The sequence below is a fragment of the Cheilinus undulatus genome, linkage group 16 (assembly GCF_018320785.1).
Source record: "Cheilinus undulatus linkage group 16, ASM1832078v1, whole genome shotgun sequence".
Lineage (NCBI taxonomy): Eukaryota > Metazoa > Chordata > Actinopteri > Labriformes > Labridae > Cheilinus > Cheilinus undulatus.
The window spans coordinates 1,543,678-1,567,714 of NC_054880.1; the positions used below are offsets into that span (position 1 = coordinate 1,543,678).

The 24,037-nt window shown below is 39.0% G+C and overlaps 1 protein-coding gene across 1 annotated transcript; it reads left to right on the forward strand.

The window, feature by feature from the left end:
- Window positions 1–832: 832 nt before the first annotated feature.
- Window positions 833–7,305, forward strand: LOC121524432 (toll-like receptor 13). Its single transcript, XM_041809819.1, has 4 exons — window positions 833–867; window positions 3,514–6,044; window positions 6,401–6,518; window positions 6,748–7,305. Exons 2-4 carry the CDS (start codon window positions 3,524–3,526, stop codon window positions 6,986–6,988), a joined length of 2,880 nt encoding a protein of 959 aa, XP_041665753.1. The 5' UTR covers window positions 833–867; window positions 3,514–3,523; the 3' UTR covers window positions 6,989–7,305.
- The last annotated feature ends 16,732 nt before the right edge of the window (window positions 7,306–24,037 follow it).

Consider the following 24,037-nt stretch of genomic DNA (forward strand, 5'->3'; position numbering starts at 1 on the left):
AACCTTGAAGTGATCCTTGTGGAACACCTTTTGTAAGTGATAGAAACTCTGGTTAGATATTTACAGCTTTAACACCCAGAAATCTACCAGAAAGGTAATTCTGCAAATAACAGTGTCAATATAATATTGGAGAGTGTCTGAATGAGAAGATTATGATACAACAAGTATGATGATATTTTTTGAGAGGTTATGAATATTTGCTTTAAAGTAAGGCACTTTTACTGAGATTGAGGGACCCATAGGAATGTGAAGCATGTTAATGGACACTATTGTGCATTTAAATGGACTCAAGGATCCCTCTGCCCTTAATTTATTTAAATTTGTTTGACTTAGTATGCTATGCAGTTCAGTTACAACCTGATATATTTATGCACAAGGACACTGGTAGAGTTTCAGCAGGATTATATGTTGCAAAAGCGAGAAAAGTGCACTGTTTGGGGCAGCCGAGGGGACTTTCTGATGCACAAGATTCCCGCAGGTATGATGCCACGCTAAGTTGATGTGCTTGTGTTCTCGTATTTACAGAAATAAAAGTTTATTAAACAAACCCATGCACGCCTGGAAGTCCATGTTTTTGTCTGGGTGTGCAACAAGATGTTTGAATGAATATGTTGTACTATAACTCTGACACCTTATGGACCAAACTATCATTTATACCAGGTGTGTCTGTTTCAATTTAAGGATCAAGCAGCCTTGAAAAGAATCCAGAAAACTGTCATGAACAACAAAGTTAGTGGGTTATTGTGTTTAAGGTGAAAACTGAGAGGGAAGTCTTCTGCTGCCGTTGTCAAAATACATGAAGTGAAACACTTCCTCTGTCCTCAGAGCTGATCTGATTCCTGAGACGTGAAGATCTGATAAAGAACTGTGAGTATTTGAAGTTTTGATTTATCTATGATGCTTCACTTTTTTTTGAATGCATTGGGCCTTTTTATAATCTGAATATGACTGCTGATGGTCAGTGATAATATTTATTTGTTCAAACCTTGACAAACATTAGAGCTGCTTCTCTGTGGATTTCCTCAGGATGGCAAAGCCACCAGCTACCTTTACTAAAAACATCCTGTGTTGTGTCTGTCTGCTGTGGCTCAGTTTTCTTTTCTGTTTGTTTTGTTATGTGGTGCACCCAGGGGGGATTTTAAGAGAAGACCTTAAGGGATGCACAGCTCAAAAAAGTTGTGGCATGTAAAAAATGAGTTGTGTACACTAAGAAAAAGGAATCTGGGCAAAAGTAAATTTAACTTAATTAATCTTCAATATCAACAATAAAAATCCAAGGATTTGGTTTGACATAAATACATCTAATTTTGTCGTCAGGAATATTGAAACAATGTGGACATTTCTACTCAACTAAGAACCAAGGTGGTTTCAGTTCAGTTTCAGCTGTAATAAGCTGAATATCCAGGCCGAAAAACCCTGCTTTATCTACAGCCAGGATGTGAAAAAAGTGATGAAAACCTTTTAGAGAAGGCAAAAAAGGACTACACCCAATGACTTTAAAGTACATATAAACCCTGTTTTTAGTCCCTGTGAATTTTTTATGTATTTTATGATGTTTTTTATGTTCACTGTGTTTTTTTTTTTCTACTTGTTTTACTCACTGTGCAGCACTTTGATAAGCGTAATGTCTTGTAAAATGTACTATAGAAATAAAGAGGATTGGATTGGACTGGATATAAATGCATTTTTATTGTAATTTAATAGCATTTAGTGACACATTTCCTGGTGCTGGTGTCCAATCCCCCCTGCCCTGTCTGGTGCATACCGCAGCCACTTCTAGACCTCCTGGGCAAACACAAATTGGGTGACTGTCCCAGGTCCTCCCTGCAGTACAAAAACATCGAAATAGAAAATACAAATAAAGTGTAAAGTTAAGCTTAGTGTATACTTCTGCGGTGGCAGCAAACCTAGAGTGAAAATGTGACTTGATGCAGAATCCTGTCAGTTTCTGGTTCTTACTCTCTGATTGGGTAATGGTTGCAGCCTTGCATACTGACACACCTGTTTTAAATTCAATGCAGGTGTGTCAGTCTGCCAGGCTGCAACCATTACCAAATCAGAGAGTAACTGATTGATTGATTTTATTTTGAAACGGAATGTCCAAAGAATGTTCACGGATTTGTTACCAACCTTGGCCTGTGCATATTATCAAGCAAGAATACCAGATTTTTGAACAATAGATAAAAGATTGTGTGCTTACCTGGGTGCTTGGCTTCAGAATGAGACACAATGGATGAGTTCACCACGCGATGATCTCCCGGCCGACCATACATCATCGAATTTTGGATCATATTTCCCGGGCAACTTGCAGTTTCCCGGTCAACTATAAATTGATGGCTTTTCAATAACATGCAGTTTCGCCGTCATTCATTTTTCAATTATTTATCAACATTGTTGTCATCACCCGGTCAACCAGAAATAGATGCTTAATCAACCACAATAGCCGATCATAAATCAATGCTATTCCAATGTCAACCATTCTGACAGTTCAGATGAAATATTAACATTGCTGTCTGGGTAAGCCTGACTTTGTTACCTTAAAAGTTTCATCCTGTGTTTCAAAACTACAAAATACTACATTATCCATGAATAAATGCCCCCTGTGATGCATTGTGGGTCTTTCAAATGAGTGATAAATGGCTTTTGTAACAATCAGGAATAGATGAACTGCTATCTGAAGGCATGGCGTTGATGATAGATCAAATTGGTGGGATTCAAATCTGGGGATATGTAGGCTGAATTTTCCCATGATGCCCTGGGACAGAGTGTTTATGTGTTTAGATCTGTTTAAATGTGATTAGGTGAGTTTAGATGTTGAATGCTGGACAGAGATCACTGCTGGGATTCCTTTGTTCATCTCTCTGATGGATTATTGTTGGTTTTGATGGTCAACACTTTTGCACCGTGAGTGAAAAGAGGACTTCCTGAAAATCAGTTTCACTGCCCGACTTACATCTGAGGTAAAAAATGTAACCATTCTTTGTTAATTTCATTGACAAGGTAATATCTACAAATGTAGAAACAAATGCAGGTACTTCCTTTGCAAATATTGAACAGGTGTTACTAAAGAATACCACTAGTGTGAGGGAATCACAGATGATACTATTCATATCATTTTGTTAGACTGCACTGACAGCATGAGTCACTTTTACAAGCTGATGATAACTGAAATTACATGTATTTCAAAGAAAAAATTGAGTTGAATAAAAATAAGTCTTGTTGAATCTACTTGAAAATGTAGGTAGATTTCACTTTGGTTTTTGTGTTCTTTCAGTAAAACAGAGTAGTAGTTTTTACAAAGATTTATCTGGCTAATCTCCAAAAAAGCTGATGCAACAAGTTGCCTAGGTTTTTCTTAGTAGATGGGCCGATTTTTTTTTTTTTATCAGTGTAGAGTTAAACTTATTTTTCTGTGAGTGGAGGGCTGAGGTTTTATATGCCCTGTTTCTTTTGCACTGCTGGCTCAGATTATAAACTTGTTTTTTTTTCATGTGATTAAATTGTCTTCTACAGATGTGAAGCCATGGTGAACTTCAGACCATCAACAGTGGAGAGTCTGTCCTCAAACTCAGTCCAAAGACTTCTTCTCTTTCTTCTGTGTCTCCTGCTTCTTCATCACCCTTCACTGGCTTACTCCCTGAATAACTGTACCTTTGATTTTACTGAGGATGCCTTGGCTGAAGTTTGTATGGATTGCACATCTAATGGACTTGTTTCTGTCCCTGATGACATCCCCAGAAATGCACACACGGTTAAACTTTCTGAGAATCAGATAAGAGAAATCAAAAGGGATGATTTTGTGAACATGGCAAAGCTAAGTTTTCTGAGCCTGGATAGTAATGTGATTGCTCACATAGACGATGGATCTTTCATGTATTTGGTGTCGTTAAAAGAACTCCACATGGCGAGTAATTATCTACCAAATCTGACAGGAAACCTCTTTCAAGGACTGTCAAACCTCTCTCTGCTTGATCTCAGTAACAATCAAATTAATTTCATTCATACCTCGGCCTTTGACTTCCTGACCAGCTTAAAAACTGTCATCCTAAACTCCAACAAGTTAGAAACCGTCACTGACATAGAGCCCGTTTTAAAACTACCCCACCTTCAGGTACTGAGGCTTAAACACAATCTGTTTTCCACTTTTGAATCTAAAGATCTGAATCTGAACACATCCTCCAGCCTGAAGGTGTTAGATGTTGAAGATAATGACATCATGAGATTTAGCATCACAACACCTATCTTCCCTCATCTTCACACTATTTACCTTTATAGTATTTTCTCTGAATTGGAATGGGACATCCCTGATAAGTCTTTACTGACAAACATAACACATCTGGAGTTAAGCTACCTCTTAATTGATATTGAAGAAACACAAAAAGTCCTGCAGAGTCTTGACTCACTGCAAGAATTACAACTTAATTTCATGTGGCAGTTGTTCAGCGAAGGTCTGTTGCCTACAGTCTGTAAAATACCGACGCTTCGGAGCCTGGATCTGTCTGTAAATGATGATGCAGACATCAGTGCCCAACTTGGAGCTTGCTCTCAGCTCAAGGAGCTTTACTTGGGTAATACGAACACCTCTGAAATACCCAAAGGCTCATTAAGTATGATGAAGCAACTGAGGTTGTTGGATCTGCGGCAAAATTTAATCAACAGAGTGCCAGAGGACATAAGAAGCCTCTCCTCCCTCAGGGAACTAAGACTTGGCATCAACCGTATCTCTGAGTTGAGCTGTGAGGATTTCACAAACACGACCAGCCTCACTGAGCTCTTTCTAAACAACAACCCTATTGCCAAACTGGACAGGTGCACCTTCCAAAATCTCAACAACCTTAAGGTTTTAAATATGAGTGGGAACAAGTTGTGGACATTCGAGGGTGCCTTCAAAAAAGGCCTTCCAAACCTAGAGATTTTGCATTTAGGAACAACTTTTGTTTCTGATCTTGTAAAAGGGGATTTTGAGGGTTTAAAGTCCCTAAAACAGTTCGACATAGAATCTAATGACATCAACGTGATAAGAAAAGGAGCTTTTGACACATTGTATAATCTAACAAAGCTCTCCATATATCTTCCTATTTTTTTTGATGATGACTTCAGTGAATTGCAACAATTGGAAGATTTTACGATGTATTTCCCTATTGACGCCAGTTCACTAAAGGATCATGAAAATGTGAGCACATTTTTGTTTGACTTAAAATCACTGAGAAGGCTCAAAATGGTGTGCATCAGTAATCAAGGACTCATCATGAAAACAAAAATAGAAATGGTTCAATCAACAAAACTTTTAGAGGAATTCACAGCTGAGAACATATTTCTGACTTCAACAAGCAAAGAAACATTTCAGTTCAACTCCAAGCTGAGAAGTTTGAGAATCACAAAGACCTACTTGTCTGATGTGGGTCCTGAACTCTTCTGGCCACTCTCAAACCTACAAACACTGGATCTCTCTAGTACTAATCTAAAGTCTTTGGATTTTTTGGCCCAGGCCAACCTGTCTGCACTCAAATATTTGCATCTCAGTGACAATGGTATAACAGTCATTGATGAGACCATTTTCCAGTCTCTTCCTGCTCTTATTTACCTCGACCTGAGCAACAACCCTTTGACATGTGACTGCTCTAATGCTGGCTTCATCCAATGGGTGAAGAGCAACAACCAAACTCAGGTGGATGGCGCCCATGACTACATCTGTTTCTTCCCTCTGATCAAACAGGGAACCAAGGTGTTGGACTTTGATGTCCAGTCCTGTTGGATGGACGTTGGCTTCCTCTGCTATATCTCCAGCTCTTGTCTGGTGGTGTTAACTCTCCTCACCTCTTTCATCTACCACCTCCTGAGGTGGCAGATTGTCTATGCCTTCCTCCTCTTCCAGGCCTTTCTTTATGACAGCAGGAAGAGGAGGAGAGGAGCTCCTCACCTCTACGATGCCTTCATCTCCTACAATGTTGAGGATGAGGCCTGGGTCTACAGAGAGATGCTTCCAGTGCTGGAGGGAGAGCAGGGCTGGAGACTGTGTCTGCACCACAGAGACTTCCAACCAGGTAAACACTCTAGGTTGTGAGGTGTTTCCCATATAGATTCCAAATTCTTCTTTGTCTGGATCATCCACTGGGACCAATTTTCCTTGGGAGACCTTTCCAGGGCCTAATGCTCCAAGATAACACAGCTCCAATATGTACATGACAAGGTGGAGATTGTTTTGTATACTTTATGTATGCAATTAGGTGCCATTTATTCCCTAGTTTAAGACAAGGGCAGTTTTTAACTACTGTTATAGGTGCACACAGAGGATTCTTTTCATCAGAACTGATCTTTAAAATAGAAAACTGTTTCAAGGATTAAAAGCACTTTTAGCTGTAGCATAAAATCACTTGTTTCTGAATGTTTGTGTCTGCAGGTAAACCTATCATAGAGAACATCACAGACGCCATCTACAGCAGCAGGAAGACCATCTGTGTGATCAGCCGGAGCTACCTGCAGAGCGAGTGGTGCTCCAGAGAGATCCAGATGGCCAGGTGGGGGTTCTCTTTATTCTTCTCTCATATACTTTAACTGTATTCAAAATTAAAGTTGAAGCATATGAGCAAGGTAGGATAGGGCTGATCAAAAGTGCTGTCTTTTTAACAATATAAACAAGAGTAAAAGTTTCAACATCTAAGATGGTCCAAACATCCATGCAGTCCTGCTCTCAGACAGATGAAGTCCTCTGAACCGTCCTCACAGACTGTCTTGGTGTCGTTTCAGTTTCCGTCTGTTTGATGAGAAGAAGGACGTGTTGATCCTGCTGTTTGTGGAGGAGATCCCCTCTCATCAGCTGTCTCCGTACCACCGCATGAGGAAGCTGGTGAAGAAACGCACCTACCTGAGCTGGCCACAGGCTGGACAACACAAGGGAGTCTTCTGGCAGAACGTCCGGAGGGCTCTGGAGACGGGAGAGTCCGCCAGAGACAACGTGAATCTTCTGACTGGACCAGAGGGATGCTGAGAACATTCCTGAACCTGTGAGCTGAAAAACAGGAGAATCTAAGAGACAAGTTTAATGCTATTTGAGACACTGAATATGAACGAATCAGACAATGAAAATAAAGACCAAGCATCTTGAGCATCTTGAGTTGTTTCAGCTATTGTGGGTTTCCCCTGTTGTTTTTCTGGTAGTGGCTTTTCCACAATACCAACTTGCTGAGTACAATAAATAATCCATGAGTGTCACTCTAGCAAATGTTTATGTGTTCATTCAGAGAGGTCCATTCACTCATTCTGTCTGTTCACACTGACAACTCAACACTGGACTAAATAGACCATAAGACCACCAAATAATGTCCTTGTGCTCCTGATGTACAGCCCTCACCTGAAAATAGAGCAACTCAGAGTTGTTAACAGTTAAAGACACAGCACTGAGGACAACTTTCATTCAAGAATAAGAATAACATGCAACACATGTTAAAATAAAAGCCCACAACCACTGATTTCACTACTTTGAAATGTTTAAATGCAAACAAAACTTAATTTTAGGCTTAAGTCTTTCCGTAAGGTCATCTGATAACATGCAATGTATTACAGTGAATTCTTTAAGTTAAATCTATCTGTTCCCACCAAACACTCGACGTCATTTAGACGTTCTTTTTTAGGCTAAATCTAGTCGTCGTAGAAGCCTTAATTTAGTCAAAAAAACAGACATAGAAAATTGGGCTATGTTTAGTCCGCCCGATTCTGTCCTAATTTAGCCCAATAATAGTCGTTAAAAATATGACCATGTTTAGTCCGTCCCATTCTGTCCTAATTTAGCCCAATAATAGTCGTTAAAAATATGACCATGTTTAGTCCGTCCCATTCTGTCCTAATTTAGCCCAATAATAGTCGTTAAAAATATGACCATATTTAGTCCGTCCCATTCTGTCCTAATTTAGCCCAATAATAGCCGTTTAAAATATGACCATATTTGGTCCGTCCGATCCAGTCCTTGTTTAGCCCTGAAATAGTTGTTTAAAATAGGTCCATATTTAGTGCGTCTGATTTGGTCCTAATTTAGCCCAGAAATAGTCGTTTAAAATATGTCCTTATTCAGTTTGTCCGATTTGGTCCTTATTCAACCCTGAAATAGTCATTTAAAAAATGTCCATATTTAGTCCGTCTGATTTGGTCCTTATTTAGCCCAAGAATAGCCATTTAAAAGATGACCATATTTAGTTGGTCCGATCTGGTTCTATATTTAGCCCAATAATAGCCGTTAAAAATATTACCACATTTAGTCTGTCCAATTTGGTCCTTATTTAGCCTAGAAATAGTCATTTCAAATATGACCATATATAACCCGTCCGATTCAGTCCTTATTTAGCCCAATAAAAACTGTTAAAAATATGACAATATTTAGTCTGTCCGATTCGGACCTTATTTAGCCCAGAAATAGTCGTTTAAAATATTACCATGTTTAGCCCGTCTGATTCAGTCCTTATTTAGCCCAATAATAGCCGTTAAAAATATTACCACATTTAGTCTGTCCAATTCAGTCCTCATTTAGCCCAGAAATAGTCGTTTAAAGTATGACCGTGTTTAGCCTGTTTTATTTGGTCCTTACTTAGCCCAATATTAGTCATTTAAGATATGACAGTTTGGTCCGTTTGATTTGGTCCAAATTTATTCTAAAAACTAATGTTAAAATTAGGCCTTGTTTTTATCTGTCTGTTGGTCTTATGCAAAAATAACATACACTTTATGCAACAGTCTGCCATTCATATGTCATGTGTCAATTAAGGCCTAAATTTCATAAAATTCTTGTCACTAATAGGGTGGGTTGATAAGATAATAACAAGAGGGCTTGAGTTGCAAAGAATGATGAGGTGCTTGAATTTACAAAAACACTGAGAAAAACAGATTGGACACCTGATGGAAAAACTAAAGGATTGTTATGTGTGTGTGATGTGTTATGTCTCTGGAGTATCTGTTTTACAGCCACAAAATAAGCAAAAACAGCATCAAACTCCTAACAATAAACTTCTTATTGGTGCACGACAAAAGACTTAGTACAACTAAGAACGTCAGCACTAAGAAGCAAGATTTAAAATTTGTTTGGATTTTAATGATTATATGGTTAGATAATTGAAACTGTATCCATTGACAGATATTTACTTAATGATCCAGCACAAACAAAGCCTTTTGATTGGGTGGACATAAGACCAAGACATAATGTAAGCTCTACACAAACCAAACACTTATAAATTATAACCAAAAGTATTTTGGAGTAACAGATAATTTATGTATATATGTACTGATTCATGTTTTTATTATTTCAAGACTTAATAATCAAAGTAGACATCATATATTGAAAATTTGTAACTTATTGAATGGTAATTCTGAGCAGGCACAACAATGGTCTCCTTCTGGCTCCTTCAGGCCCCTCTCACGCGCGCCGGTGGTTTGAGAAAAAAAAATACTTGCTGAGACAGACAACCGCGACGGAGATACTCTTGCTGTTGCTGTAAGTGTTAATTTTTTCGGAAATTAAAGGAAATACCACAAAGTGTGTTTTACTGAGTTTTGGTCTTGATATTTTGCTAAAGTTTGTGCAGTAAAGTAATTAATGTTAATCCAAGAAGGCCACGTGTTAGCTTCTTTGAAACTGCTGTTAGCATAAATGCACTAGCCGTTAGAATATACAGGTAAAGGTTATTGCTTGTATGAACAGTGATGGAGAACATTGGCGGAGTTAGTGAGTGGCTATGTGGGCTTAAGCCCCGGATATTTTCTTAAAGGCCCCGAACCTTTTCAAGAGGGTCTGGCTGCAGCCCTCGAGCAAACTCTACGCTGGGGTGTTCGGTTGGAGACCTCTACGCTGGGGCGAAACCTCTTTGCTGGGGCGTGACGTCATTGCCCAAGCCTACGCTAAGGCGTGCAGCGTGTTAGCTGTTGTAAGCATGACCTAGCTGTTGTTAGCATTACTACAACGCTGTGCTTATGACACATTAGCATAGCCTACGCTATTAAACCCCGACTGGTTCGGTTTAGGCGCTTAAATCCAACTGGTTAGGTTTAGGCATTAAAATCCAACTGGTTAGGTTTCGGCATTAAAATCCGACTGGTTAGGTTTAGGGTCAGCCTGTCGGCAAGCGGATAGAGCTGAAATTTCGTCGCGGGTAATATACGTCACGCCCCAGCGTAGAGGTTTCGCCCCAGCGTAGAGGTCTCCAACCAAATGCCCCAGCGTAGAGTTTTGCCCGAGGGCTGCAGCCAGATGCCTCTCAACCTTTTTGGTCTCAGAGCGACCCGCTCATCTGTTAAATTATTGATTGTACATGAATTGGGGATGAAGTGAGAGCTTTTCAAAATGCAATCTTCGTTAAAAGCCGAGGTTGCGGTAGTGAAACCAGAGTTGAATGAAGAAATGTTCAGCCTAGAGGACAGCAGATGGTCAGAATCCAGGTAAAGTTTCTAAAGTCTGATTTAGTAGACAGCCAACATACAGCACGTTCTTTCAACCAGAGCTTACAGCTCGTTCACGTCATGTGTCTGTGCAGTTTCATTCAGACTCTTAAAAGCTAAAAGCAGACACGTCCTTCACATGAACCAGTTCTCAACACTCACGGTCACTTTACAGATAAAATACAAGTACAATAAAACAAAAGATAAAAGGTTAAAGAATAAAATGGGACAAAGAATTTACAAAGAATAGGCTATCCTGAACAGGCCAGTTTTGATTCTAGATTTGAGGAGAGGGAGAGGGTCAGTGTTGATTGAAGATGATCTGAAAGAGGAGAGATTGAACTTTCTGCCCATGATTTAGCCTGGGTCTTTCCTGTGTTTGTACTGAAGTGTGAGCTGAGAGTAGACTGGAGAGGTTAAAATCACATAGAAAACACTACTTTTTTACTCTGTAAAATATAAGCTATTATGAAAGTCTGACAGGATTTGTCTTCTAATTTATCTGAGATCTTATACAGAAGATATTGTTTGACTTTGAACTTTAGAGGATGGTTTGTGTTTGTGTTAGGATGATCTAGTCAGACCTTACTGATGCCAATCATGTGAACCGGTTAAATAAAGAATTTTTCCTCACTTCATAGCCAATTTAGCCACTTCAATTTTAGTAAGAACTAGTGCAAAATACACTTGAATATAGGGAATCAAGCTTTTGAAGCTAAAAGATTTCTGGGGGGAGGATGCCCAGACATGGACTATGCAATTGCTAAACATTATTATGAAGCAAATGATGGCTCACCCTACTCATTAAAGTTCTATGGGATGGAGAAAATCGCAATGCCCAGTAGAGGAGGAGACATCCTGAGGAGAATAGCCCAGAGAGAAATATTTTGGATCCATACTCTCAATATAATGACATCAAATGGACTCAGTGATGATTTCAGCCTAAATGTTTGTAAAAGTAATAGGATGTACAAAATCCTCCAAAATTTAGATTTTAAGATGTGCTGCCTTTTTTAAACTTTTGATAGGATATTTTCTCTCTGTATTGGATGTACTGCTAGTTTGGGAAACTAATGTGCACACTGCATAGACCACCCAACACATGGCAGTCCAGCCACACTAAACTGATTTTGCATTTTCTGGTTGTTTATGGTATCTGTCGCTGTGATTGTGACTTCCACCGATCAAAACAAACACATACAAACACTCCTTTATTCCTGCTTCCATCTCTCTTCTTAACTTTAGTAGGAAGAGAAAGTCTTTGCACCTTTGCACTGTGTGACAGCCAGTGTGATAAATAAATTGATCAATTTCCTTGTTGGATTTTAAATTTGTCTCTTGTTTTATGTTACTCTTACATGTTTTGTGTAGCTTGTTTGTTTCTTATGCTCCCCATATTTTTGCGCACTGAATTGCCCCTATTGGGGACAAATAAAGTTCTTGATTGACTGAATGTAATGATGGTTACTAGTTCCCATAATTTCTTGTCTCTTGTGACAGGTTTTAATTGATTCTTTTATTCTGCTTCAGGTGCTGACCAGTCTCACCCCATCAACAAGAGAGGTGGGTTTTCTCTCAGATTGATACATTTACTGATAAACAATTTGCATCTTCTGAAGATGGCCTCAGGCTATCTTCAGAACTGGAGGAAGATCAATTCCTTGGTTAAGAAGATAGTAGAGAATGACAGTAAAATGGAATCCATGGATGAAGATCCAGATCCAGATAACCCAAACATACTGGGTGTTCAGGAGTTGAATACAGCGGATGATTGGGATCAAGAAAGATGCTATCCAAGTGCTGACTCAGAAGATGAACCTATAGAAGAGGCACCTGAAATAGCTAAAGAACAAGCTGGTGAAAATGAAACAGATTTGGGCAGTGACCTGGCAGATTGGGCAGTGACCAGCAATCAGACTCACAAAGCACTCAATGACCTGCTGCAAATTCTTCGAAAGCATGGACACGAAGAGCTTCCCAAGGACTCACGGACACTTCTTTCCACACCAAAAGTAGTTGAATGGAGGACAAGATGTCATGACGAGTACATTGATTATGGCATAGAGGATAGCATACGCCGCACACTTCTTCATTGCCTAGATTCAACAGAAAACATTGCTGTTTGTATTAATGTTGATGGTGTACCATTATTCAGATCCAGTGGTGCACAGTTTTGGCCAATGTTAGCAAAGGTGGATGGATTTGAGCCTTTCATTGTTGCTCTGTTCAGTGGTACTGCAAAACCAGAACCGCTGGAAGACATAAAAATAAAGAAATAAGGAGACTCAGGGGAAATGGAGTACAGCACAATGGAAGAGTTGTACAGGTGCAAATAAAAGCCTTTATATGTGATGCTCCAGCCAGGGCATTCCTAAAAAACATAGTCTACCACACTGGATACTCCAGCTGTGAAAGATGTGAGGAGGAAGGTGAATGGAAGGGAAAAGTAGTGTTTAACAGCAAGCATACATTCCCAAGAAGGACAGATGAAAAGTTCAGCTGCATGGCCTACAGAGCAAAGCATCAGAACGGGGAGACACCACTGATCAGAGCAGGCATCCCATGTGTCAGATCATTTGTCCTTGATTACATGCACCTTGTTTGCCTTGGAGTAGTGAGGCGCATCCTGTATTATCTGTGTCGGACCCCAAACCCTCACAGACTCCCTCCAGGAAAGAGAGCTGCACTCTCTGATAGACTGCTTGGATTAAGGAATGCAATGGTTAGTGATGTAGCAAGGAAGCCTAGGTCCCTTCATGACCTGGACAGATGGAAAGCCACAGAGTTTCGTCAGTTTCTTTTATACACGGGACCTGTGGTGCTCCATGGGATTGTGGATTCAGATTTGTACCACCACTTTCTTTGCCTTACAGTTGGAATGTCAATCCTTCTCACTGCAAATCGTGAGAGACGAAACCAGTTTCTGCCTTATGCAGGTGAGCTCCTGAATCATTTTGTGGTCAACAGTGCTGGGGTCTATGGAGACAAATTCACTGTCTACAATGTGCATGCTTTAAAACACCTCCATGAGGATGCTGGACATTTTGATTGCTTATTAAATGAGATATCAGCTTTCCCATTTGAGAACCATCTTCAAACCATCAAGAAGCTTGTGAAGACCAGTCATAGCCCATTGGTGCAAGTGGCAAAACGTAGGGCAGAGAAGGAATGTTCACAAAAAAATAACAAACAGAAGCCAAAGCAACTGCCGTCTGTGTCAGTAAAATGGAGGGACAGCTGCTTCCTGCTTCCTTGGCAATATCCACAGCGTGGCTAAAACACAGCTACTACAAAGCCAGGACTTGAAAAGGAAAGCAGTGTGTCTACCACATCATGGAGGACATGCAGTCTTCCCTTTGTTACACGAAATAGAGTGAACTGCTTAACCCTGGCCCTCCACTAATGACTGTAAGACGGTGGCCTTGGATTTTTTTCTTTCCTTTTTTTTTTTCACGCTTTTACCCTCTTGCATGTGTTTCAGACAATGGTTTATGCAAGAGCTGTTTGGCAAGAGGATGACAAACAATATGAAGGTGTAATCCCAAAAAACTGGATAGAGGAAGACAAAAATGTTGTACGCTGGCCAAATACCCACGTACAGTTGGCCCATAAAAAGAAGATGGACCCAGAGGTTGACCGGAAAGCTTTTCCACTGGTGAAAATAAAGATGACCTCAGGTATGTATTTTTTTTTTTATGTTTTTATGACAATAACAAATCCTACTGTAAAGATGAATAAAGCAGCCAATTCTGAGTCAGAGGTGAATGTTTGTTTTTGCACTGATTGGTCTTTACAGATGTATGACCTTTTAAAAATGTCGATCTGTTGATTTGTTGTAGGTTTGAGGCTGTTGTTTCTTTGCCTTGTATACGGTAGAATGTCAGGGACTGGTTGGTTACCCTTGTTTATGAGTTGCTTTGCATGAGGAACATATTAAAAAGTCAGCGAGAAGTTGACACTTGGTTAAAGTACCACTCAGGTGAGAAGGTCATAGCCATCAGAAATTTTATGACATCTACAAAAAAATGATCAATAAGCAATTCTAATTTAAATTTAACTTGAGGTTCTTTACAATAGACTGCTATGTGTACAACAGAAAAATTAAATTGAAGCTTTTGAATAGTTGTCTATTTAAAACGAAGGACAGGCATTGTGCTAATAAGAATTAAAACAAAACATTTTTGTCTGTTTACCAAGGGCAGATAAAGTAGCAGCAGCTGTGGAAGTAAAAAAAGACTAGATTTCCCTTGATAAAAGAAAAAATGTGTTTTGTGCAGTCTGTGGTCTACAAGATGCTAAACAGTTTAAACAAATGAGAAGACAGTTTTAGGCAAAAGCGTAACATTACTCTTTTAAACCCTTAGAAACCTGCTCACAGGTACAGAAGAAGTGATGGTGACTTTATCTTTATCTTTGTCTATGCAAAGCTAATTAACACTAGCAAACAGGCTTTCTGACATTAAGAATTGTGTCATCATGCTCCACAATGTGTTTCCTTTTCACATGCTCTTGCATAATTGAAATGCTTCCATTGTACATGTCACAGCTTACAAATCTTGCAAGTATTTCTGCTCTTTGTGGAGTTTATGGTGTGATGAGGTCATTTTTTGGATCTTTTAGGACATGGCAGTTTTGCAGCGGTTGCTGCCATTTTGTCTGTTTTGTTTACTTGCCATTGCCATGGTCAATGTCAAGCTTCTGCTTGAATTGCCTGTTGACGTTTTGATGCATGATCAACTCTCAGATATGAGAAGGAGATGAGATGCCTCACTCTGTAGTTGTTTCTATCACCAGTTTTGCCAGTTACACATGGAATTCATTAGAGCTGAATTGTTGAAAATATATATGTTTGCAACTAATTTAGCATTTGATTTTTGTCCAGTACTTTAATCTTTTCATCCCTAGTTGACAGTAAACTTAAAACCACCTTCTGAAAGCACTTATTGTAGAATGTCAGTTAATTCTCCCGATGGAGGCATCTTCTACCCCACACACTGCTCACACGTTTACATAAAGACATGTATTGTGTCAGACCTAAAACTAAAATCCCTGATTCGACTTTACATTGCTCTTAAGGTTTATTTTCCTCCTTCGCCCTTGCTATCCCATCATTTAATCAAATAATGAGTTTCTACTTCTCTGTATTTTGAAACTCACAAGCATTATTATAGGGGACTTTGGTCTGTGTTTCACAGAGGTGTCTCTCTGTAGGGTGTTTATTTTCTTTTTTGTCTTCCTCTATATCATCTATGACTTTCAACCACTCATTCAGGCTTAGCCCACCAAATAATGATAATAAAAGTATTTTTTACAGTGTCTTAAAATATTGCTGAGCCAAGGACCAAAAAAATTGATATGGTGATGATGATGATGATAATAATAATTTGATAATGTTAATTTTTGCTCAAAACCAACTATGTTTGACTAAGAAAAACTTATTTATGTTTATTATACATTTATTAAAAGCAGCTAGTCTACAAGAGGGTACTGCATGTTTCTTTGGTTAACGTTAAGCTGTGTTGTTTGTTTAGCAACATTCACTTTGAGTGCATATTTTTACAGACCTAATATAAGCATAGAAGTGAGAAAACATTTAACTTGGGTAATATCTTTTCTAGAAAATGAGAAAGATTGTGAAGATTATAACTACACTTCATCAGCCCAGACTGACCATGAGAGTACCACCTTTGTGTCAGAAGAAAACAGAAAGAGACTTGTAAAGAAGAGGACATATGATGATTTTACTGATGGTAAATGCATGAATGCTTTAAATTAAAAAGGTGTTTTATATTGTATCACTTACAGAAGGTAGCCTAATTCATGTGACAAGTTTAGGAAAGTCTCTGTCAGAAGATGATGTCTCAGTGGCTAAGAAAAAGACCAGAGAGTGTGAATACATTGCTGAAACCTACTATTTTTTGTTTTTTTTCACATAACCAGTTTATCAGGAAACATTTAACAGATTGAGATAAGAATACTGTTTTGGATGTGTTATATATAGAGAACCAAACAGACCTGCAGGCATATCCAACACCTCCTGAAATCCAGAAGTACATTGCTCCTGCTGCTACTGTTGAAGGTAAGTTGAGTGAGTTACTTGATAGTAAAGTGTTAGGCAGAACTTAAGGTTAAAGTTGATCTTCTGTCCTTCTCACAAACCAAGTATCTTGAAAAATTCTGAGGTTGTGTTCAAACTCATAAACCAAAATTTAGTGCATGTTTCTTCATGTATCACCTTGAAAGGTTTTGAAGGGAGGACGAGTTTGTAAAACAAAACTCGCCATGCCCCACTCATTTGTTATCATAAGAGCTGTAATAATCAGGTAACAATGGGTAGCGCTGCTAGTCCAGCCATCTGTTGTTATTGCAATGCTGTCGGCATCTCTGAGTTTGGACCACCGTTTGTTTTGTTTCCGTGTAGAGTGCAGGCATAACAGACTGGCTAAGGTCTGCGGGAGAGACTGTGACGTCAAAACAAGCGGCACTAATAACAGACAGCACCCCCTATTGTTTAAGCAGAGTATCAAAGCACATATTGTGCTGTATCGATTTTAATCCTCCATAATTTATATCGATTTTTAGCCGATTTAGGATATATCCTTACATCCCTACTTGCTGGAGTTTCACTTCTCCCATTGTCCCTGAATGCATCTCTCGCAGCAAAGAGCTGTCTTTTTCTCCTCTGCCCATCCAGAAAACTCCGGCCATGTTTTTTCTTTTTATATCAGCAGTGAGAGAAGCAAGGGAGAAGACGGTAAACCAAGCAGCGTGGTGAGTTAGCGGCCAGTTAGCTGCCTTTAAGACAGACAATGAGAAACGGCGCTAGATCTGCAGCATTGAGCAGTTGTTCAACTTTGAAAAGGAAGAGGTCTAACTCATGTGGTATTTGTTAAAATACGCCGCAAGATGACTCCGAGATAACGGCAGCAGTAACACAACATGTTGGTAGAGACATGAGCCCAGTGTTGTTGAAAATCCAGGATTTAAAAATCTCCTGACGACATTTAACCCTGAATATGAGATTTGCCTGGGTGCGAACATTTTGCTGAAAACTCCCTGCCAGAGTCGTACATGTCAGAGAGAAGACGGTCCAGCAGCAGACAGATGTGATCTTCTCCACAACAACGGAGACTTATCTCAGCTTAACAGTTCACAACACTGACAACAAGCAGTTAAAATGTCCCTGCCTCCAGACACGTTTTTCCGCCATGATCACGCAGGAGAGTTTATTGAATAAGGTCTAAAGACACACTCATGTTATAAACTTGTCAGAAACTGGTCCAGCGTTCATCTGCACAGATAATGGACTAATTTAATCACAGCTGTGTGCCTGAATGGAGGACTAGGCTACAGGATTTTGGCCTCTGGCTGCATGCAGGATTGGTGAGTTTTTTTTGTAGATTTGCTTCACCCTTAATGAGGGAAATAATCATATGGTCAGCCATAGTAAACTGTTTAAGTGATAAAGTTATGAAATACTACAGCAGACTATAACTTAACAATGACAGCTGTGACAAAAATGGTTTTAACAGCTGTTCATTTAATATTCAACTCCGAGGACAGAACATCTCATTTTGATAAATTTCTGCTACCTTGATTCATCTTTCCTCTCATCTCCTCCTGTTCTCCTTGGCTCGCATCTCTCGTGGAAGTGACCAAAGGTGTGTTATAGCCATTTAGTCCCACTGAACCAAAGAAAAATATTTGTGTGACAGGATTACATACAAAATCAATACTAAGATGCAATTAGATGCAACATCGCATCTGTTTACAATAAGCTGAGCAAATGAGCCGAATCCTGCATCAAAAGAGCAAATAAAGGAGTGTACACAGGGTCCGACATTAACGGTTGCCCGAATGCCCGGGGCAACTTCAAAAAGCAGACGGGCAAGTAAAACTCTGAGCTTTTCTATTCATTGATTTTATTGTTTTCCTCTCTCGTTTCTGTTACTAGACCCCAGGAAGAATAGCTGCAGCTGGCAGCTAACGGGGATCTTATTAAACTAAACTAAACTAAACGGAGCCCCAAGTAGCCAGATCAGGGCTGTACAGATTTTCATGCCTTATCGCACAGGTGTGATGACAGTGTGTGCGTGCCAGGCGCGCAGATGCTGCAGGCCAAACCAGGAAGGCAGGCAGGGTATATGCAGCACAGGTGGATGTTATGTTTAAGTGGAGCGCAGCTTTAATCCAAAGTTTTTGTTTTTATTAAGGCGCATAGGCTAGACAATGCTAAAAATGAGTATCTGCTAGCTAACTTCTCCGTTATCCTCATCGTTCTCTCCAAATACGCACTGACGGTAACAGTGAGTGAACTGTCAGTGAGAGGACAGAGCTCTCAGTCTGTGCTAACTTCTGATAAAAGTTTAATATGTAAAACGATGTATTCTCTCTTCATTAGTATCGTAGCTGCTGCTGTTTGGTTAACAAGCCAATACGCGCCTGAATGTAGCATACAGGTCTGATATGACGCGGACAGACAGACAGCAGTGGATGAGGGAGAGATGAGAGAGAGACACAGGAGCACGGAGGAGCAGATCAATGCCCAGATCTGTACAAACTTCATGTGCATTGTTGGGGTAAAGACAAGATTTGGTGATGTTTTTACCTTTGTTTTATTTACCATTTAACTCCAGTAGTACTGGTGTTACGATGATAACTGTGTAAAACAGGGATCTGTTTATTAGCTCTGTAGACATCAGAACCCAGTGTGATAGTACAACATGGACCAAACTCTAACAGTGTTTAATGAATTTCTAATAATGTTTCAAATAGTTTTCTTTTACTCTGAGTATCAGTAAATATACAAGGGGTGTCCAAACTATGGGCCTAGAATTGGCCTAGAGGAAATCCATTAAAAAGGCCCACATAAGTCATAAAACTTGTACTTGACTCTATTTCTTAGTTTGACTAGGATTAACAATATTGGGGTTTAAACAATATGGTGATATTTAACAATCAAATTTAGTTTATATTAATACCAATATAAAAATGCATAGACCTAACACTTGAAACACACTCCCTAGAAACACAGTTTAAGGACGAAAAAGTAACATACTTCAGTCTCTAGAACACACTTTCAAGTTTAAATAAGGAAGGTCAACACAGAAAAACACTTCAGCCATTAGCTGGTTCTGCCTAAAGTTAAAAAAAATGATGAATACAAACAAAAGGATTACAGCAGCAAATAGCAGCACAAATGGAGCTCATTTGCTTCCACCTCGTGTGCTCACCACTGAAAGTTCACTTAAACACCAAAGTTTGCCCGTTTTTCATGTGGGTATCAACCATGGAAATATAACCCAGAGATGGGTGAATGATGATTCAGATCAGCGCCTGTTGCTTTATTCTCTCCTGCTCGCTCACCACCACCCGACCCTCCTCTCTCTCTCTCTTTCTCTCTGTGAAACGTGACTTTAATCACCATAGTTTGCCCGTGTATTTTGTGGGTATGAACCATGCAAATATATCAGATAAAGGCATATTTTTGTAGCATTCTCACAGGTCATAGCAGAGACAGAATTATAAAGCTGTTCTCCATCCGTCCAACTTGTCTCTGCACTGTTACGCATGAGTGTATCGATTCATTGATGCCAAGCTTACGTGCATCAACTCTATTTCCTTCTTTGACAGCCAGATTGATTGCCTTTAACTTAAAAGCTGCATCATATGCATTTCTACATGTGTTTTCCATGATGAGGGTGTGTGCATGATGTGCAAAATGGCTGTTCAAAACACGATCAAACTAGCGTCTGTCTTCCTCGGCACATTATCTCTTCCACCTGTCTGTCTCACTTTTGCGCTTCCTGCTAGCGCCCCCTGGAGGCCGTTAGCCTGTAAAAATCTATGAATTAGCATCATTGTATAGGCTGCAGGGTTCAAAGTGTGTGAAAAAAGTAGCGGCTTATAGTCTGGAAATTACGGTACAAGGGGACAAAAGTGTTTAGGAAGGATGGAATTTTATAGATTTAGCTTAGTTCTGGAAGTACACAAGATTAATGCATTAATTTTATAATATAAAAAAATCAGTTATTTGTTTTATAATTATATAAATATTTACAGCACAAACTGAGGCAGGGGATGGAATAACCGTTCATTAACCGTAATCGAGGAAGAGAGTTCAATTGCCAAAATCGCCCAGCCCTAGCTCTTGGTTAGCTTTGTCAAAGCAGATTCCAGTTTATTACCTTTTGTTTGCATCAGTTACCTCTAAAATAACTAAAAGCCATTTATCTACTTAAACTGTGGAAAACTGTATCCAGTATTTTAGTGTACTCTGCTTATAAACATTGATTTTTGTTCTAAATTATGAGAACAGTCTTGCTGCCATGTTTCTTAAATGAGAGAGTGTTCTGGATTAACAGCCATTGGGAGCATTAAGCCACAGACTGATATTTCACCACTGTGTAGACTTGGATATATAAACAATCCAGATGCCAGATATTTTCTCAGTCACCTGGATAAGAAGTAATACAACATTTTGAAAAAACTATCAAAAGTAGTTCACTTGTTGAAGTCATCAGTTCCTTTCTTGCAGATACTATGTTGCTGTTGTTTTTCTTTTTTAATAATATTGAGTTTAAATGTCTGTTTCAGAAATGCCAACAGCTCCATCCACCCACAACAAGGATGCTTTTCCTAGTAAGTGATAAGCTTGTCTGTTGATAAGATAGAAATTTATTTTGAATATGTAAAACAGTGCAAAGTGGTCCTACAAAGAAAATAATGCTCATAGACAAAATTTAAATGAATACATAAATACAGTGCAATGCAAGTGTCACATGTAACAATTTTTGTAACAATATTTGGACAATGCTTAAGATCAACACTCAGACAGTTTTATAGTTGCACCCCACAAATAGAAACACAAAAACTTTTCTTCATTGTGCCCACACAAACAGATTCACAGATTGTGCATATGCTGACAGAGGAAGTAGCAAGCACAACTCAAGAGTCTGCTCTACTTTGCTCATGCTCATGCGCAATGCTCATTGTGTTCTCAAACTTAATTGGCATATGATGAGGTGAGGATGAGTAAAAATGCAGTCCTTGTGGATGTATCATGCATGTTCAGAAAATAATATAATAAATGTACTGTCATGTTATTTTAGAGTTCCAGAAGTGTGTCTTATGGAAGATGGTGGAAATTCTGCAGGAGGTTAAGCGAATAGGGAGTGCAGAGCCCACCGATTCCACTTTCCACATCAAACGAATGGAGAAGATGGAGGAATTTAACACAATGGAGGAAGGACTTGAAGAAGAGGAGCGGAGACATGTTCTGGTAAATAAAATTTTACAAAATAGTCACTTTTAGAGGAGATGTGCTATCCCAGAGGTAGGCAACAATGTCCTTTTTGATCTGCCAGGATATCTCAAGGGGGCTTCAAGTAAATCTCTACTTAAGTTAGAAAACCCTGGACAATCTGTCATTTTGTCAGTCAGCCAATCAAGCTTGGCCTTGCCGGTTTAAATTTAAAAATTTAAGTGGCTAGAAGTGTGTTTTATTTCTTGCATTGGGCTAATACAGAAGGGGCTAATAAAGAAACTGAGCATGTACTGCACCACCAGTGGCATTTCAGCTTGTTTTTAAAATCCTCTCTTTTTCATCATACCTGTTTGAATTTATCAGAACCTATTAATTCCCCGTTAATTCACACCTGAAAAGTGAAGGAGAGGTGTTGCGGGTATTCCCTTCCTGCAGGTGTAAGACTCCACAACAGAAACTGCTCAAAATAATCAGTGCAATAAGTAATATTTATGTGTATAATCTGTACACATGTTTGTGTGTGTGTGTGTGTGTGTGTGTGTTTACATATATATATCTTATCTGTAATATATCCAACCAGTACACAACAGTTTATAAATACTATTTATAATTTGTAAGTTGGCGTTTTATTTTCCATATCTCTGTATTTATTAATGCTCTTGAGTGCACTACTTTTATTCATTCTCTAGTTTCATTGTTATCGTCACCAATGACCTGCTTTGTTTGTACTACTTTTGCCGCTGTAAATTGGAATTTCCCCTTGTGGGACTAACAAAAGATATCTTATCTTCATTACAGTACATAATCCAGTAGTATACCTGCCTATTCTGTGGAACATCTGATTTATTAAAAAGTTTACCGTACTTTCATTTAAATACAACCGATAAAAAAATGATTGATTTTTAAAAATTTTGTCTGGAGCCCTTCTGTAAGACTAAACAATAATGGTCATTTTCACTCTGCTTGGCTGGCATTGGTAGATCTGCACAAACTCAAAAAATGGGTAAAGTATATCCAATGGCCAAATGCTTTAGGTTGCCCACCTCTCTGCTAGCCAGTACAGGACACTTAAAATCAGTGTGTCATGTTTTATTAAGTGTGTCATTTAAAGGCTACAGATGTCTGTTACATGTATAGTAAGATTATTAACTCTTTCTGCATAGATTTCTCAGTTAAGTAAAGTTGGGGGAAAGAGCATCAGGGACTGCTCTTCAAAAGTCATGGACAGGTATCGTTGACAATCAAACAAATCTCACTTGCATATCACAGCCAATCGTTCCTTCAGCTAGGAGTATCTCACAACAGAAGAAATTCCTGTTGCTGGAATTCTTTCTGTCCTTGTCTCTGTCTCAATCTCTCCTTCCCTCCCCATCTCAAGATGGGGCAAACACTGAAAAATGTTTGGTTCTTCCCTTCAAAAAACTGTTTTTGCATTTTTGGTAATCAAAGGACATCCACTTATTATTTCTCAATGATGGCAATAAATTTAAGTGGTGGCATTTTGTCTTTGTAGCTGCATATTTTAAAATGGCAGCCGAATACAACGAAACCAAAAAGCAGCACATCTCTGCTACTAATATGTTGATTTTGGTGTTTTTTCTATCAATTTATACCACTTTCTTGGGTTCTGTGCTAATTTCCTATTTAACTATGCATTGTTTGCACCCTAGATGTGCCAGAAATCCAAAAATCTTTTACTTGTTTTTTGAACGGGGTTAGTTGGATTTCCCCATCTACCATTTTCTTTTATTTCTTTTATGAAAAGAATGGAGGGATTTCAGTGAGGAGGGAGTCCTTATTTCCCTCCCACTCCCCATTTCTTTTGTTCTCCTCTTTCCTTCTGTCTCTCTCCTACATTTCCTTTACTTCCTCTCTACCCATTGTGTTTCCCTCTCTTTAAGTCCCCCTCCTTCCCCACTCAGTATCTCTGTCCCATCTCATTTTAGTTTTCTCTCTCTTGTTCCATCCCTCTACCCCTACTCTTTATTGCCTCTTTCCCTCTGTCCTAAGCGCTTAAAAAGCATACAAAATTCACTGCTAACAGTAGACATCTTATGTGTTTATTTTTCAGGCTGATGACCAATAGCCTTATGGCTAAATTGAATATGAAGGGACATGGCAGCAAAAGGGCTTTCAAGCCCACACGACTCTTTGGTGTTGTCATGGGTATGTACTACGAGTTATAACACTTCTAATTTTTCAAGCCATTTCTTCCTTCAATAACAACTTCATTGACATCTGTGTTTGATCCCATTTTTTTCCTCCTGTTTTGAACTGTGTAATGGGTCACATTCAAAGATTGATTAATAAGTACAATAAAAGATTGATTAACAATGTTTTGTCTTTGTTATT

What these genes read in the sequence shown, in the direction of transcription:
- LOC121524432 (XM_041809819.1), top strand. Translation starts at nt 3,524, where the DNA reads ATGGTGAACTTCAGACCATCAACAGTGGAGAGTCTGTCCTCAAACTCA. An exon ending in CCACAGAGACTTCCAACCAG is followed by an intron (nt 6,045 to 6,400) that starts GTAAACACTCTA and finishes TTGTGTCTGCAG; the next exon opens with GTAAACCTATCATAGAGAAC. An exon ending in AGAGAGATCCAGATGGCCAG is followed by an intron (nt 6,519 to 6,747) that starts GTGGGGGTTCTC and finishes GTGTCGTTTCAG; the next exon opens with TTTCCGTCTGTTTGATGAGA.